This window comes from Solanum lycopersicum, chromosome 4 (genome assembly GCF_036512215.1).
Source record: "Solanum lycopersicum chromosome 4, SLM_r2.1".
NCBI classification, from domain to species: Eukaryota; Viridiplantae; Streptophyta; class Magnoliopsida; order Solanales; family Solanaceae; genus Solanum; species Solanum lycopersicum.
The window spans coordinates 46,669,739-46,683,741 of NC_090803.1; the positions used below are offsets into that span (position 1 = coordinate 46,669,739).

At 35.4% G+C, this 14,003-nt stretch overlaps 1 protein-coding gene across 2 annotated transcripts in view; it reads right to left on the minus strand.

The window, feature by feature from the left end:
* Positions 1-9,715, minus strand: part of LOC101246047 (protein CHROMATIN REMODELING 20) — a 45,671-nt gene extending 35,956 nt beyond the window's left edge. Inside the window, exons 1-7 of one of the 2 annotated variants that reach the window (XM_010321526.4) lie at positions 9,329-9,715; positions 9,177-9,239; positions 8,973-9,068; positions 8,771-8,863; positions 6,057-6,247; positions 5,715-5,967; positions 124-237 (exon numbers count right to left, since the gene is read on the minus strand). In XM_010321526.4, the coding sequence (XP_010319828.1) occupies positions 124-237; positions 5,715-5,967; positions 6,057-6,247; positions 8,771-8,863; positions 8,973-9,068; positions 9,177-9,239; positions 9,329-9,484 (966 nt within the window). In that variant the 5' untranslated portion in view covers positions 9,485-9,715. The remainder of the gene's footprint in view (positions 1-123; positions 238-5,714; positions 5,968-6,056; positions 6,248-8,770; positions 8,864-8,972; positions 9,069-9,176; positions 9,240-9,328) is intronic. The other variant, XM_010321527.4, reaches the window with a different exon arrangement.
* Positions 9,716-14,003: the final 4,288 nt, after the last annotated feature.

Here is a 14,003-nt window from a genome sequence, read left to right on the forward strand (position 1 = left end):
AAGGAAAGAACATGTTTGGAGAAAAAAGATAAAATGAAAAAAAATGCAATGATCCGGCTCCATATTTTCAAGAAATGAAGTGTCAATGTCAAAGAAAAGAACTAGAATATACCATGCACAGACCTTCTTAAACTTCCTCTTCTGCTCTTCAGAAAGATTTAACTCTCTTTCATTTGCAATGGCATCCGCAACAAATGGATCACCAGAACTGTCTTCAATATCATCAATCTCCTCAACCTGAGATTCGATTGCATATAAGATAACTGATACTTTTTAAGTAGTCTCCTAGACAAATCAAACCAAAGATCCTCTGAAGTAAACGACGGCATATAAAAACACAGTACTGTTATAATGCGGCAAAAAGTTTCTCGAATATAGAATACCATGTGAATATTTTTTGTGATCAAGAATACCATTGTAAGTTTACAGTATACTTGCCACAACACTGGTAAGAATCAGGAAATAATATCATAATGCCCACTTGACAATTATGAATAGCAAAGGGCAAAAGCACATTAGCACCAAGCATCCATCCCAAAGTAAATAGATAACTTCAAAGAAAAAATACAAATTTTGGAAAATTCACAGATTAAATGGACAACATTTGCCTTGTTATAGATTATACTCTCTCTGTCCCAATTTATGGCACTTTTCAGATTTCGAGATTCCAACAAGTCTATCTTTGACGATAGACCGTAAATTTTTCATATATCTTTCAAATTATTCTGAATTGTCAATGATGGTGACCTATACTTTTTACGCAGTTTATAAATATACAAATTTTATTTCAAAAATATTGAAGATTTTATGCATAAATTCCTTGTGAAACTTAAACCGTTTTGGCTCCCAATAAACGAAATGTGCCACATAAGGATCATTGACTGTTGAACAAGCTATACTAGGATTAGGATGTGGGGATTAAATAATGGAAGTATTATCTATCAGAAATGTTTTTATTAGTAGATGTTTGGTTTATTGGAGTAAAACTGGATATACCAGATACAATATCGAACATGTGTTTAGTTTTACAAAAGTGTAGACATAAGACAAACTTGGCTTCCTTGAGAGACTTTGTAGACTAGTTTTGGAAAAGAGCATTGTTGTTATTTATTTTTGCTGTTTTTTATGATGTTAAATTTTGTTGTATTAATTCAGTGAGATTGTTTTCTGTGGTACAGATAGTACTAGGATTGCTTATACCAGACTAAAAGGCTTAACCAAAAGCGTGAAAGAAATATCTATCCCGGAAATCCTTATCCACGTAAAGCAAACGGCTGCTTAGCATTCAATCTTTACTTGCTTTATGATAAAAGTGAACAACCCCCCTCAAGAGTGTTATTTTAAATCCTTTTCTACAATCTATTACCCTGTTTTCTACACCACTATCTTTCTGAGACTCTCAAGTTTAGGAGAAATATATTACAACAAAATAGCTACTACTACGCCTCAATCCCAAACAAGTTGGGGTTGGCTATATGAATCCTTACTGTTTCGTCGCTAAAAAATTAGCTTATGTGACACTAAAAGTTTTCTATATCTCAACTAGCATATAAAACTCTGACAAGACCAAAAGGCTCCAAGTAAACATTGGACCATAAGTAAGTGTACTAACATGAATGGACCAAAAGTCTCCTACTGAACATTGGAGCTAAAGCAAACATACTAACATAGCTAAAACGTAATCCCAATTAATTAGAATAGCTATATGGATCTTTCACTTTCATTATGCTCTATTTCAAGTTAGATCCACATGGTTACAAGAGATGGTGGGTCCTTCATGAAAACATGTTTCCATGTTGTTTTAGGTCTGACTTGCCCCTTCCTAACACATTTAATTATCATTATTTCACCTATACAAAAACAATGCATCCAGAGGTTGATGTAGGACATGCCATTTGGGAAACACTCACTTCCTCCTTTACGTGTGCTACCTACACCTGTTGCAAAATGTGGTCATTTTAAGCCTTATCTTGTAATGACCATGCATCTATATCTTGTGACACTCATCTTGTGGGTATTTGAACTTTATAAAACCAATATTCACTAGCAAAACATTGTTAGTCTTATTTGTGTGTTACCTAGCACTCAGGTACCATCCTATTTTACTTGAGTAATATCTTCATCTTGGAATTTCAAGCCTAGGTATCTGAATTAGTTTGCATTTAGGCACCCAGCTTCGGGCTTGTCTCGACACAAATTACTTTTCTTATCCCGAATAAATTTGCAGTGCATATAGTTTTACTTCTACCTATTCTATAACCTCTGCTCTCTTTAGTACATCTCCATATTTGAATTATTGGTTAACAATCTTTCTAGTTTTGCCAATAAGCACAATATCATTTGAAAATAGCATATTATGGGATCTCATCTTGTATATTATTAGCTAACTCATATATAACTAGGATACCCAAGTATGAGCTAAATGTCAACACTCTCGCTAGCTTCGCCAATTAGCACAATATCATCTGCAAGTACCATAGGCCATGTAATCTCATACTGTGTTGTTAGTTAGCTCAATCATAAATAGGGTAATTACAAGATGATCCCAGTTTAAGTCAACAATTATAGCAACTCAAGTATACCTTCTACCACTATTCTCTAAACTATGACAGTTCCTTTGTACATAGCTTTTATGGCATTTAGGGAATGAATCGAATAAACTCGTTACTTAGATAGGGTTTTTGATTGGTCTTTTTTAATTTAGTTATTCGAAAAGAGGGCGCACCTACGTATTTTGTAGAAAGGGAAGGTGGAATCATCGAATGACGAAAAGAGGCAGTTCAGCAGAGAAGGAATGGGATCAAGGATGGCATCTTTGTAGGCAGAACGAAAGGCTTTTTCGTCATAATTACTATAAATATAGCTCTACCTATAACTATAAGAAAGGACATTCCTTTTTCAAACTCTAATAAAACAAAAAAGACTTGGTCGTGATTTTTTACAAACAAAAATAGTCAAATGCTTTCCTAAAAAAATCGTATCAAATTGATTATATAGTTTAAAAAAACTAAAAATACATCAAAGAAATTATTAATTAACATAAATATATTAAAAGGTTATTCATGTAAATCCCTTACAAGAAAGTATATTCATTGCTGAAAATGTCTGAACTTTGCTGATGTCTTGAAAAGAATAAACAGGTTCAACTAACTTTTAACTTTCAGTAACTTTTTGTTGATTTAATGACAAGCCTACAATAACTTCTTATATTCTGTTTTTTGACAAAATAACTTTGTTATACTCTTAATTGCTAGAGATCACCAAAAAGTTTTTCCCATATTAGTGCCTTTTTTTTTCTTGTTTTGGAAGTTGAAACCGGCAAGTTCTCTGTATTAACAGACAAACAGCACGTAGGCTGTACTAAAACCATATTTACAAATGCACTTCAGCTATTAAAAGATAAACTGTCATCCTAAATGCTACTCAGAACATCAATAATATCAACAAATTCTTCTGAGTAAGTCTGCTTACACCAAAAAATCAAAAAATCAAGAGACAATTCAACTTGATCTTATGCAAAGAGTTGCCCACAGCCTCAAAGCATCTGGAATTTCTTTCTTTCAAAATTGTCCACCAAACACTAGCTCGGACAGCTCTCCATCTATACCTGTCAATTCCATGAGAACCGGCTTCCTCCCAACTGTGTAGAACATCAATGACCCATCCAGGCATTGTCCAGATATTCCTGTTAAGGTTAATGAACATTCTCCAAAGTTCTTCCATAATTTTACAATGTAGGAATATTTGTGCTTCTTTTTTATTAGTAATCTTGTCGGTTCCTTGTTCTTTACATATTATGTCTCAAATCATTTTCATACTTGCAAACTATCCACTGTCCCTTCAAGGAGTTATTTCATATTAGAGGTGTAAATTGCCAACGTCCAATGACAGGCTCCTCAAGCTTGCTCAACCCATAAGGTTTCAAGCTTGAACTGCTAGAATATGGATACAACCAATCCCAAGCCTCAAATTACCAATTTGAAGATGAATGACATATAGGCCTATTTGACTTCAAAATTTTGTTCAATTACAATCTTGCTTCAATATCACAATCAAGATATCCTATATCACTCCAATGAGATTGAGTCGATCATAGATGGTTTAGGGTCCATCTAGTTCCTAGTTTAGCATTGGAAGGACTTTAATCTTTTTCTTGTTTTTGTAAATATGGTTTTTCAGTACTACCTAAGTACTGACTGAAATACCATGTTACTAGTGTCAAAAAAACTATCCAAATATTTCAAATAAAAGAGATTCCATAGATATAAACTGTAAAGCACTTGGTTAGTTCTATACACCCAACATAATGCTAACTATAGGCATCATCTCTTTCATCTTAAGCTTCTGTACCTCTTACAATAATTGTCACTCCATTTCTACTCAACCTCTCAGCTCCTAATCTTACTCGCTGTTTCATTGCATCCTTTCATAATAATGGTGGTGTCAGGGCTAGCTCGTAATGACTATAGATATATAATAACTCAGCTCATTTAGGATTAGGCATAAGAAAAGGAGAACACTGTGACATTCTTTCATCAGGCCACCACCATTTCCTCCTCCCTTTGCACGTCATGACAAATCTACACACTAGCTTCTCATGCCTCCTTTACTGATGCAAAGTCCACTATTAGCATCAACTTGCTTTCTTCTCCATCTCCTATACCTCTTAGAAGGTAGCTCTTTGAATTACATAAGTGTAGCTATTATTCCGAGATTTTTATTCTTATTAAGAGTAGCTGGTCTGAGGATAGTTAGTTTTGGTCTTTGCTCTACTTCTACCATGGTTGATTGAAAAACTATTGTACCTTGGTTGGTCACCCTAATGGTGCTCTGTTCTTCTGTATCTTGAGCATGAGTTGTTTGTTTTTTTGTATCTTGAGCATGAGTTTTTTGTTCTTTTGTATCTTGAGCATGAGTTGTTCACGTATAGCACCAAGTCAAGCTCAACTCAATAGAATTGGTTCAGTCAAGCTCAAGCCAGCTAAATTTTTTCTTGGTTTTTTCTTACTCAACTCAACTTGTTTACACCCCTAGCACTATAAATTTCTCACACTAACTGCCCAAATTATTCAGCAATCCACATTTATTTCCTTTCTCCCTCGTTTCCTTTGACTGCACGCTATCAATGATTCCCGTCTATAAATAGATCTTTGCTCATATACCTTTGCGCTCAAGAGATGATAACTTCTTATATTGCTCAACGGAAAGGATATTGTGATCAACGTTTCTTTCTTCTTCTTTTTTATAACTGTGGTGTCCGGGCCTGCTTTGGTGAACCTCAACTAATTCCACAGGTACCTCTCACCTCCACAACCTCTTCTTAACCACTTCATTGGCCACTAGGTACACCCTTGGGTGCCAAAGGAAACATTCTGCCATGTGGTGTTAAGTGGAAAGGGTCAGTGTCGGTAATGGAGATTGTCACATTGTCATCCATTGGGTAGTAGAGGTCAAGAGGATATGGAAGAATGTAAGTCATGTTTCAGAGGCAACTTCAATGAGATAGAGCGGTATCAAAATAATCAGTAGGAGAGGGCAAGGAAGATTGAAGGCCAAGTTTCAGACGCAACTTCAGGGAGATATAGTGGTGCAAGTGAGGCATGCAAGGCCAAAATTAACTAAAGAAGGTTATACATGTATTAAAATGCAAATACATACAATAAGGGCATGTCATGTCTCAACAAATCACAACGAAATACATCAAATTGTTTTACCTCATCCACTCCAGGAAATTTTAGTCCTAGCTCAGCAGCTTGCTGTGGTGTACTAGCAAGGTAAACAGAGGACCAATCTTTGCTGCCAAATGAAGTAGTACCCATAGATGATGAAGAGTTATCAGAGCATAATTTGCTAAAAGAGCCCCAATCTACACCACTGCTCCCTCCCTGAGCCTCACTGCCATCATTCCCAGCAAGTTTTTTTGCCAAGAAACCACTGGCACCCTCCTCCAAGACTTTTCCATGTTTCCTGCCCCATAACAAAGCCAGTGGCCAAAGTCACAACACATACCTTGTTTATCACTGAGTAATTGGAATAAGATAGGTGGAGTAACTTGCCTTCCTACAGGTCTGTGGATTTGAAGATACTTCTCAGCATCAGCAATTGCTCCAGTGAGGTCACTTGTCAGCTCAGAACCAACCCACTGAGTCCTATTTTTCCATGCTTCAGTGCAGCAACCGTGAGGAGCCTGACTCTCTATCCACTTATAGAGACTAGGGAGTTCAATTCCAGCACCATCCAGTTGTTCCTAATCATATCAGCATGTTCAAGTTAATTAAGTAGAATTTGGAACTAAGAGCTACAAAAATCAAGCATACTAACAACACCACAACATAACAAGAAAAATTATATCACATAGTAAAAAAGAAAAAGATATTATATTTCCTTTTCATACTGATTTTTGTTGTGTTTTACTTGAGCCGGGTGTCCATCAAAAACAGCCTCTCTACCTTCACATGGTAGGGGTAAGTTTTGCGGCCGTACACATTACCCTCCCCAGATTCTACTTGTGGGATTACACGGGGTTAGTTGTAGTTGTTGTTGAAAAAAAATGACGTGGAGTATATGATCAACATAACAGCACAACGTGGCTCCAGTTATATATGGAGAAGATATGTACCAAGTGAACTCAATGACATTTGGGTTAAGCAAGAATTTTCTTGGAGATATTAAGGAAAAAGGTAGCAGAGAGGAACTACAGCATCTTAACATGGACAAAGAAAAAAGAAATGGTTAATAAAGAACCTGCACATCCAATGCAAAAGCAATCCCCCCATGAACCAGCAACTACTGCATTGCATTTCTCTGTATTAATACTTCAGTCTCCTGGTTTATTTCCTTTTGAAGGGCTTATATCTACTTCCAAACTAGTGGTTTACATGCATAAAGTACAAAAAAGTGACAAGTCCCTGGGGCTTAAAACGAAAAAAAAAAGTGAAGCTATTGCATAGCAGCGAGGGGTTTACCCTGTGCGTACCCAAAGGGTAGCGGATGTGGGTTTCCCTTGTCATCAAAAAAAGGAAAGAGAACTCCAATTTTTTCAATTGATAAGCTCAATTTCCTTTAAACGCAAAAGAGCAGCAGTTTTTTTTGGTAACCAAATTGCTATGTATAACTTTATCCTAGATGATTTATTTCTTTTCCCAATGAAGTGCACCGTAGCTTAATTGTCAACAGCATATGGGACAACAGATATGAAAAGTTACAATAGTATATAGGTAATATGGAAGTGAATCCTCATATGATGAGCAAAACCAGTGTATTTATTGAGTAGCCAGAGATTCCAAATTAGGGTACATCAAAATCCGTACATATTGTAGCTTAGCTTTGGCCCTTCCAATCAGTGTATGATGAGCCAAACAGCATCTAACTTGGTGATATGAGATTCTAAAAAAGGCCCAAAATACATTAAGTAACTAACTCTAGCTTCTGTGCCTTTTCCAGTTTATAAGATGCTTGAATAATAAATTTTTAGGTCAATTGGGTGTTGCCATGTTATATAAGTAGCAAGAAAACTGCACTTGATAAAAGACCTTTTGCTGACCAATTAATTATGGAGGCATTGACAGTCAAACTAATCCAAACATTCCACAACATAATGATTGAACATACTCTCTTCCAGTTGGTTCATCTGTTCTCATCTACTTACTTCACCAGTTCTTTTATATGTGAAAAGAAATTGAAATGACTTCACCAGTTTTCTATGCCTTGTGAAGCAGTTCCATCGAGAGTTGTTCCTGTACGAATTTGTCTCTTTTGCCTTCTATATAAATTTGTTACAAGTTTCTGCTTATCTAATTTCAGACACTACCCAAATGAACCCCAAAACCTAGGGCTAACAGTAAGTCTACTGAAACCAATTGCATCTCCTAAACCTGACAGCATTAGCCAAGTTTAACTTTGGCATGACACTCATAAACAAAATATCAACTGCCACTTCCAAGTAGTTGATAAATTAATTGACTACCTCCAAAAGGGGTGATATCTCCTGGTCGAACAGTTGGAGTGACAACGTGAGGAAGTAGGTAACTAAGAACCAACATTCAAATTCAGTAGAAAAGACATTAGGTGAGTTCTTCCTGTTGACCTAAGCATTGTGGGCAAGGTTACTCAACCCCTATGCAGGTGGATTTCAATTTCAGTGGAAAAATACAAGGTGAATACTTCCTAATTGAACCCTGGCCTAGTGGTCAATGAAGTGGGTTATAACCATGAGGTCGGAGGTTCAAATCCCATAAGAAAAAAACACTAGGTGATTTCTTCCCAACCGGTTATTAGTCAAGGTGCGTGCAAGCTGGACCGAACACCACGGTTATCAAAAAGAAGAGAACTCTTTCTAATTGCATAAAGCATAGTAGACAAAGTAACTTGACAGCTATGCTAGTACGAGGTACAAGGTACTTGTGCCTCTCTACCCTACCGCTTCTTCGCTACCCCTCTACTTTCACTACTATTATTATTGCTATTATATTAAAAAAATGTTGCTACTCCTCTATCAATTAAACTAACAGCAAATGCTATCCTTTTGTGCCTTGTTTTCATAAAGTTCAACCCTGAGTACATTGCCCAATACATTAGTGTAAACAAAACATCCTCGAGCATGATTCTAACAGGAACTAGCAAGAACAAGATATCCCTTTTTTGTTCATCCAGAGCTTCGAGATAACAAAGCAGGTGAAGCTCCTTTTGTTTGCAGTCATCTCTCAAAGCTGATTTAATTCATAAAGATAAAATCAACAAATTCATTTGACAGATAAAGAGTAATTCATACCAATAAATGAGCACTTTCAGTCTCCAGTTCATCGAGAACAGTTTCCCACTCCTCTTTGAAGGTTGCCATTTCATCAGCTACAGCATTTTCCAACTGAAATGACCAAATTTCAAAGTAAATGATAGGGGGGGTAATAGTTTTATATAATTGCAAAAAATTAAATCAAACCAAAAAAAAAAAAGGAGGGAAGCCCAAAATGCACCTCATCTCCTTTAAGAGTTTGTGACAACTCTTCTCTAACATCAGCCTCCACTTTAGAGACTGACTCTTCTTCTAAAGCCTCTTGAGCCTCTGCAGCCTATAACATTCAACCCCCAACAAAAACAAACAAACAAAAAAAGCTAAAACAAGTCCAACCCAGAAAATTCAATGTCAAACCAAAAAAAAAAAAAACAGAATTCCATACCTTACTCTCAGTTTCTAAAAGCTCAGCAATGAGCTCTTCAATTTCCTTATCAGTTAAGGGTTCCTACAAACCAAATCAAAAAAATAAAATACCACTCTAGCAACCAAAAATTAGAAAGAAAAAAAAAACCAAATGGGTCGGTAATGTTTAACCTCAGGAAGCGAGTGTTGATTGTCATCATCATCGTCATCCATTATAGGATCATCTGAATCATCATCGTTGATAAACGAATCATCAGAAGGATCAGAAGAAGCCTTTTCTACATCTTCTTCTTCCATTTCAATGTGTTTTTCTTCTTCATCTTCCATCTCCCCTCTTTGTGTGTGTTCGAACTTGGTTTTGAAAATCGATACGAAACCAAGGGAAGAACAGTTCTTGGTTACTGGGATTTGGCGGAACCTCGAAAGTATACAGTATATAAGAATGGAAGAAAATGGGGCTTTGGTAAAGATGATTTGGACAGTGACGACGTCGTTCAAATCTATATTTAGCGGTTTACTACTCCAGTTCTACCCTACACGTGGATCCGGTTTCTTTCCTCTTTCATATAAACGTGTAAACGGCTTAACTACTAGACAAATAGTGATTTTTTTACCAAATTAAGCAATATTATATAAAGCAATTTATTAAATAATTATATATTTACAAAAATTACATTACTAGTAATTTGTTAAATGTATTACCAAGTAACATTCTAGAATATATCTTATTTAAGAATTAAAGAAGTAAAATTGATAAAATTGTTGATGTTAAATGTGAGTTTTTGTCGAAGGCTGGTTACGTTAATTCTCATTGAATAGGTTGTAGCCACAGTTATATATAAATTCCTATACATGTTATCAAGAAAGTATTGTAAATAAGGTAATAGTCTCTAAAATGAATATATCTTCCTAAAATAGTATTCTTACTAAATCTCATATTACTCTCGCACAAGTTGCAGCATGAAGATCATAAATGCCCAACTTGTGAAGTGAATACAAAAATTGTTATTTTCTCAGTGTCTTGGTAAATATGTCTACTAGATGCAATTATGTGACCAATTGTTATTTCATCACGAACAAAGTGACAATCGTCTTTAATATGCTTTGTACGCTCACATAAAACTGAATTTGCAGATTATAAAGAGCGGCTTGACTATCACAACACAAATGAATAAAATCCTTATGAAAGATGCCAAAGGATCGTAATAAAGGCCTTAAGTCATTTCAACTCACACAATGTTACAACCATTAAACAATATTCTGCTTCGGTTGAAGAACGAGGGACAGTATGTTGCTTTTTAGTTTTCTATGAAATAGTTGAATTCCCTCAGCAAGATAACATAACCAGTTATAGAGCATCGTTTCATCGGACAACTTGCATATTTAGATCACAATATGCATTTAAGAGCAAGTTGTTATCAGCTCACAAGAAAACTCTCTGGCCTAGATTGCCCTTTAAATACCTCAGTACATGAAGTGTTTCCTCCCAATGTTAATGTTTATCCTTATGGAGATGCATGAAAACTCCCTGACCTAGATTGCCCTTCAAAAATCCAGTAAATTTATTGTTTCCTCACAATGTTTCTGCTTAGGGCGATGCATGAACTAAGACAATATGTGAACCAAATAATACAATTCAAAACGAGTGATGGTCAAATAAATCAATTGATTGATCAATCGCCTATAATTTCCAGGTTCAACAAAATCAGTATCGTTGTCCAATGCAAGTTTGTTATTCTGCTCAATTGAAAAATTGACAAATTTGGCGTTAAGAAGACCTGATTCATTCAAGACATCGGGGACATATTTTCTTTGATAAAAAAAGACTACTTAGATTTCTGGCCACTTCTATTCCCAAAAAATATTTTAATGGCCCAATATTTTTCATGTGGAAACACTCATGCAAATATTGTCTCTTGCAATGATTAGATCGACGACATAGACAAGAACATGTAACAAGAATCGACATATGATTGCACATAATCAAATGCCTTTAAAGCAATAACGAGTTTGGTAAATCAATTTATTGGCGCTTTTCATAGTTCATATAAGGATTCGCAGAGACGACAAACTTTCTCTTGAGTCGTGGTTTCAAATCCAAGTGGAAGTTGCATATAAACTTCTTCATATAAATCATCATGCAAGAATGTATTATGAACATTCAGTTGATGTAACTCCTAATTTTTAGCTACAACAATGCTGAGGAAAATTTGTATAGTTAACATTTTGTCACATGAGCGAATGTTTAGTTATAATCAATGTCGGTCACTTGTTTGTTACCAAGAACCACAAGTCGAGCCTTATTTCGTTCAATTGTACCATTAGAATTGTATTTAATTTTATATACCCATTTACATCCGATAATTTTCTTACCGCGAGGAAGAAACTCTAATGTCCATGAACCATTCTTTCTCAGCGCATCAAATTCTTCTTTCATAGCATGTTATCAAAGAGGGTCATGTACAACGTTAGTAAATCTTATGGGTTCAATACCTAGAAGAAAAATTATTGCAAGTCACCTAGTTAGCTATAGAATACGGCGTACCTGAGGACTGTGAATTGGGGAGTGACGAGCATCGCGTTGGGGTATTTGTGCACCTAGTAACATGACATTGAGTTGTAGAACATACATAATCTTTTAGTCTACTAGAAACTTTATGTTCTCGATGTCCTCAATCAAGAACATCACCCATAATAGAAGTTACTATAACTATAATAGCAGAATTTATGTTCATATTTCCTCTTGAGTAGGACCGGGCGAAGCAATCTCCGTGCTACTATTTTTATTGATGTTGGGCTAAATATCAAAACTCCCCCATTAAGTCAATAAAGGTTGAGTAATCATCCTACACAATAGGAGTATCCAATGAAAGTACTAGTCTCGCAAGAAAAGATTTTTTTCATCAAAAGTGACATCACAAGACACAAAAAGATTTACAGTTTTCAAATCATATACACGCCATCCTTTTTTGACTAGAGGATATATCCAAGAAAAATGCATCAATGACTCCTAGAACCAAACTTAGCTTTATCAAAAGACTTACAATGAGCAAAACAAACACATCCAAATACTTTTAATGGCTTATATGAAGGTTCTTTTTCAAAGAGTCTTTTCATTCAATATAAGAGCGAAAGCTCGATAAGAAGATATACGGCAATCAAGACACATTCTCCCAAAATGAAATTGGCAAATTAGCTTGGAAGCGGAGTCCACGTGCCATATTCAAAATATGGCGATGCTTCTGTTCCACTCGTCCATTTTGTTGAGGGGTATCAATACAAGTTGTTTGATGCACTATGCCATGTTCTACATTGAAAGAATGAAGACAAGTGAACTCCTTACCATTATCACTTCTAAGAAGTTTCGCCCTTCATCCGAATTGAGTAATATGACTAAGGAACAAATTTATTTTATCTTGTGCTTAACCTCACTTTTCTCGGTAATTAAGTAGACCCACAAATCACAAGAAAGATCATCTAAAATAGTAAGAAAATACACTGCACCACAAAAAGAAGAAATGTGATAAGGGACATCACAATGAATTAATTTGAGTAAATCAACATTTTTATTTAAACAATAGAAAAAATATTCTCGTGTTTTTTTTTTGCTCTTAAATTGATACTACACAAGTCATCTACTCTATTACGACTACTAATATCAGGAAGAAGAGAAGCTATCTTATTGGACGGATGACCAAGCCGATGATGTCATAAATAAATTATCCACCTTATGAGAATTATTTGTTTGTTATTGTCCTTGAAATAATATGTTGGGTTGCATTGTTCACCCATACCAATCACTATTCTCAAAGTTCGATCATGTATCACACAAAGCTTATCAGAAAATATGACTAAATAATTATTTTCAATCATGAGCTCAAACACAGAAATCAAATTGCAGTTTAATTGAGGTACAAAAAGAACATGGTGTGATTCCATTTGGTTTGTGAGTACAACAATTCCCATTTTTGAAGCAACAGTTGTGGAACCATTTGGAAGACTAACCAAATATGGTGCTACATTACATAAGTCATTTCATAAATGAGCATCGCCACTCATAAGGTGAGATTCCCCTGTATAGAAAATCCAACAAATTCCAAGAATATTACCTATCAATTTTACATGGTTCTTATTATGGGAATTAAGCATAAACAAAAGTGTACTTCATTGGTCATTTGATAATGTCATCTAAGCATTCATATTTTCCTTTGTCTTACCATTTTATCCGGTTTCTTGCCTAATATTGGCAACTACTGCAACTCCACGTCATGTGCCACTACATTCAAAATCACCTAAGTTTCCCAATCATTCACCACAACCACATCCATTATTATTTCTTTCTTCTCGTCCGGTACCCCATCATTTTGGATAACCGATTAATAAAAAAAATTGTTTCATGATTAAATCGTTCACATTTAGCACATGGTGATTTGTCTGGGTCATTATATGGTATGCAACAATAGTTGTTGCAAGCAGTAGATAAAGAATACACAACAAAGACCACAACATATGAGTGATCCTCTTTAGCTCGATCAAGGTTCCAATGTCTCTCCTCTTGTATAATCATGGAATAAACTCTATTTAAATTAGTAGAGGTTTTGTGCTCAATATGTTAAAACATGTAGTCCTGAACACCTTATGATACAGTCCCATCAAGAATTGATGAACTTTCTCATTTTCTTGTTCTTGTGCAAGTTCATTCGCTACCCCATATGTACACCCAACGCATATGAACATAGGATTTTTTGGATAGCGAAGAAGCTCCTCCCACTTGATTTTCACTTTACCATAATATGTTGTAACAATTTGTCCTCCTTGTTTACAGGATGAAATTTTGCTTGGTGTA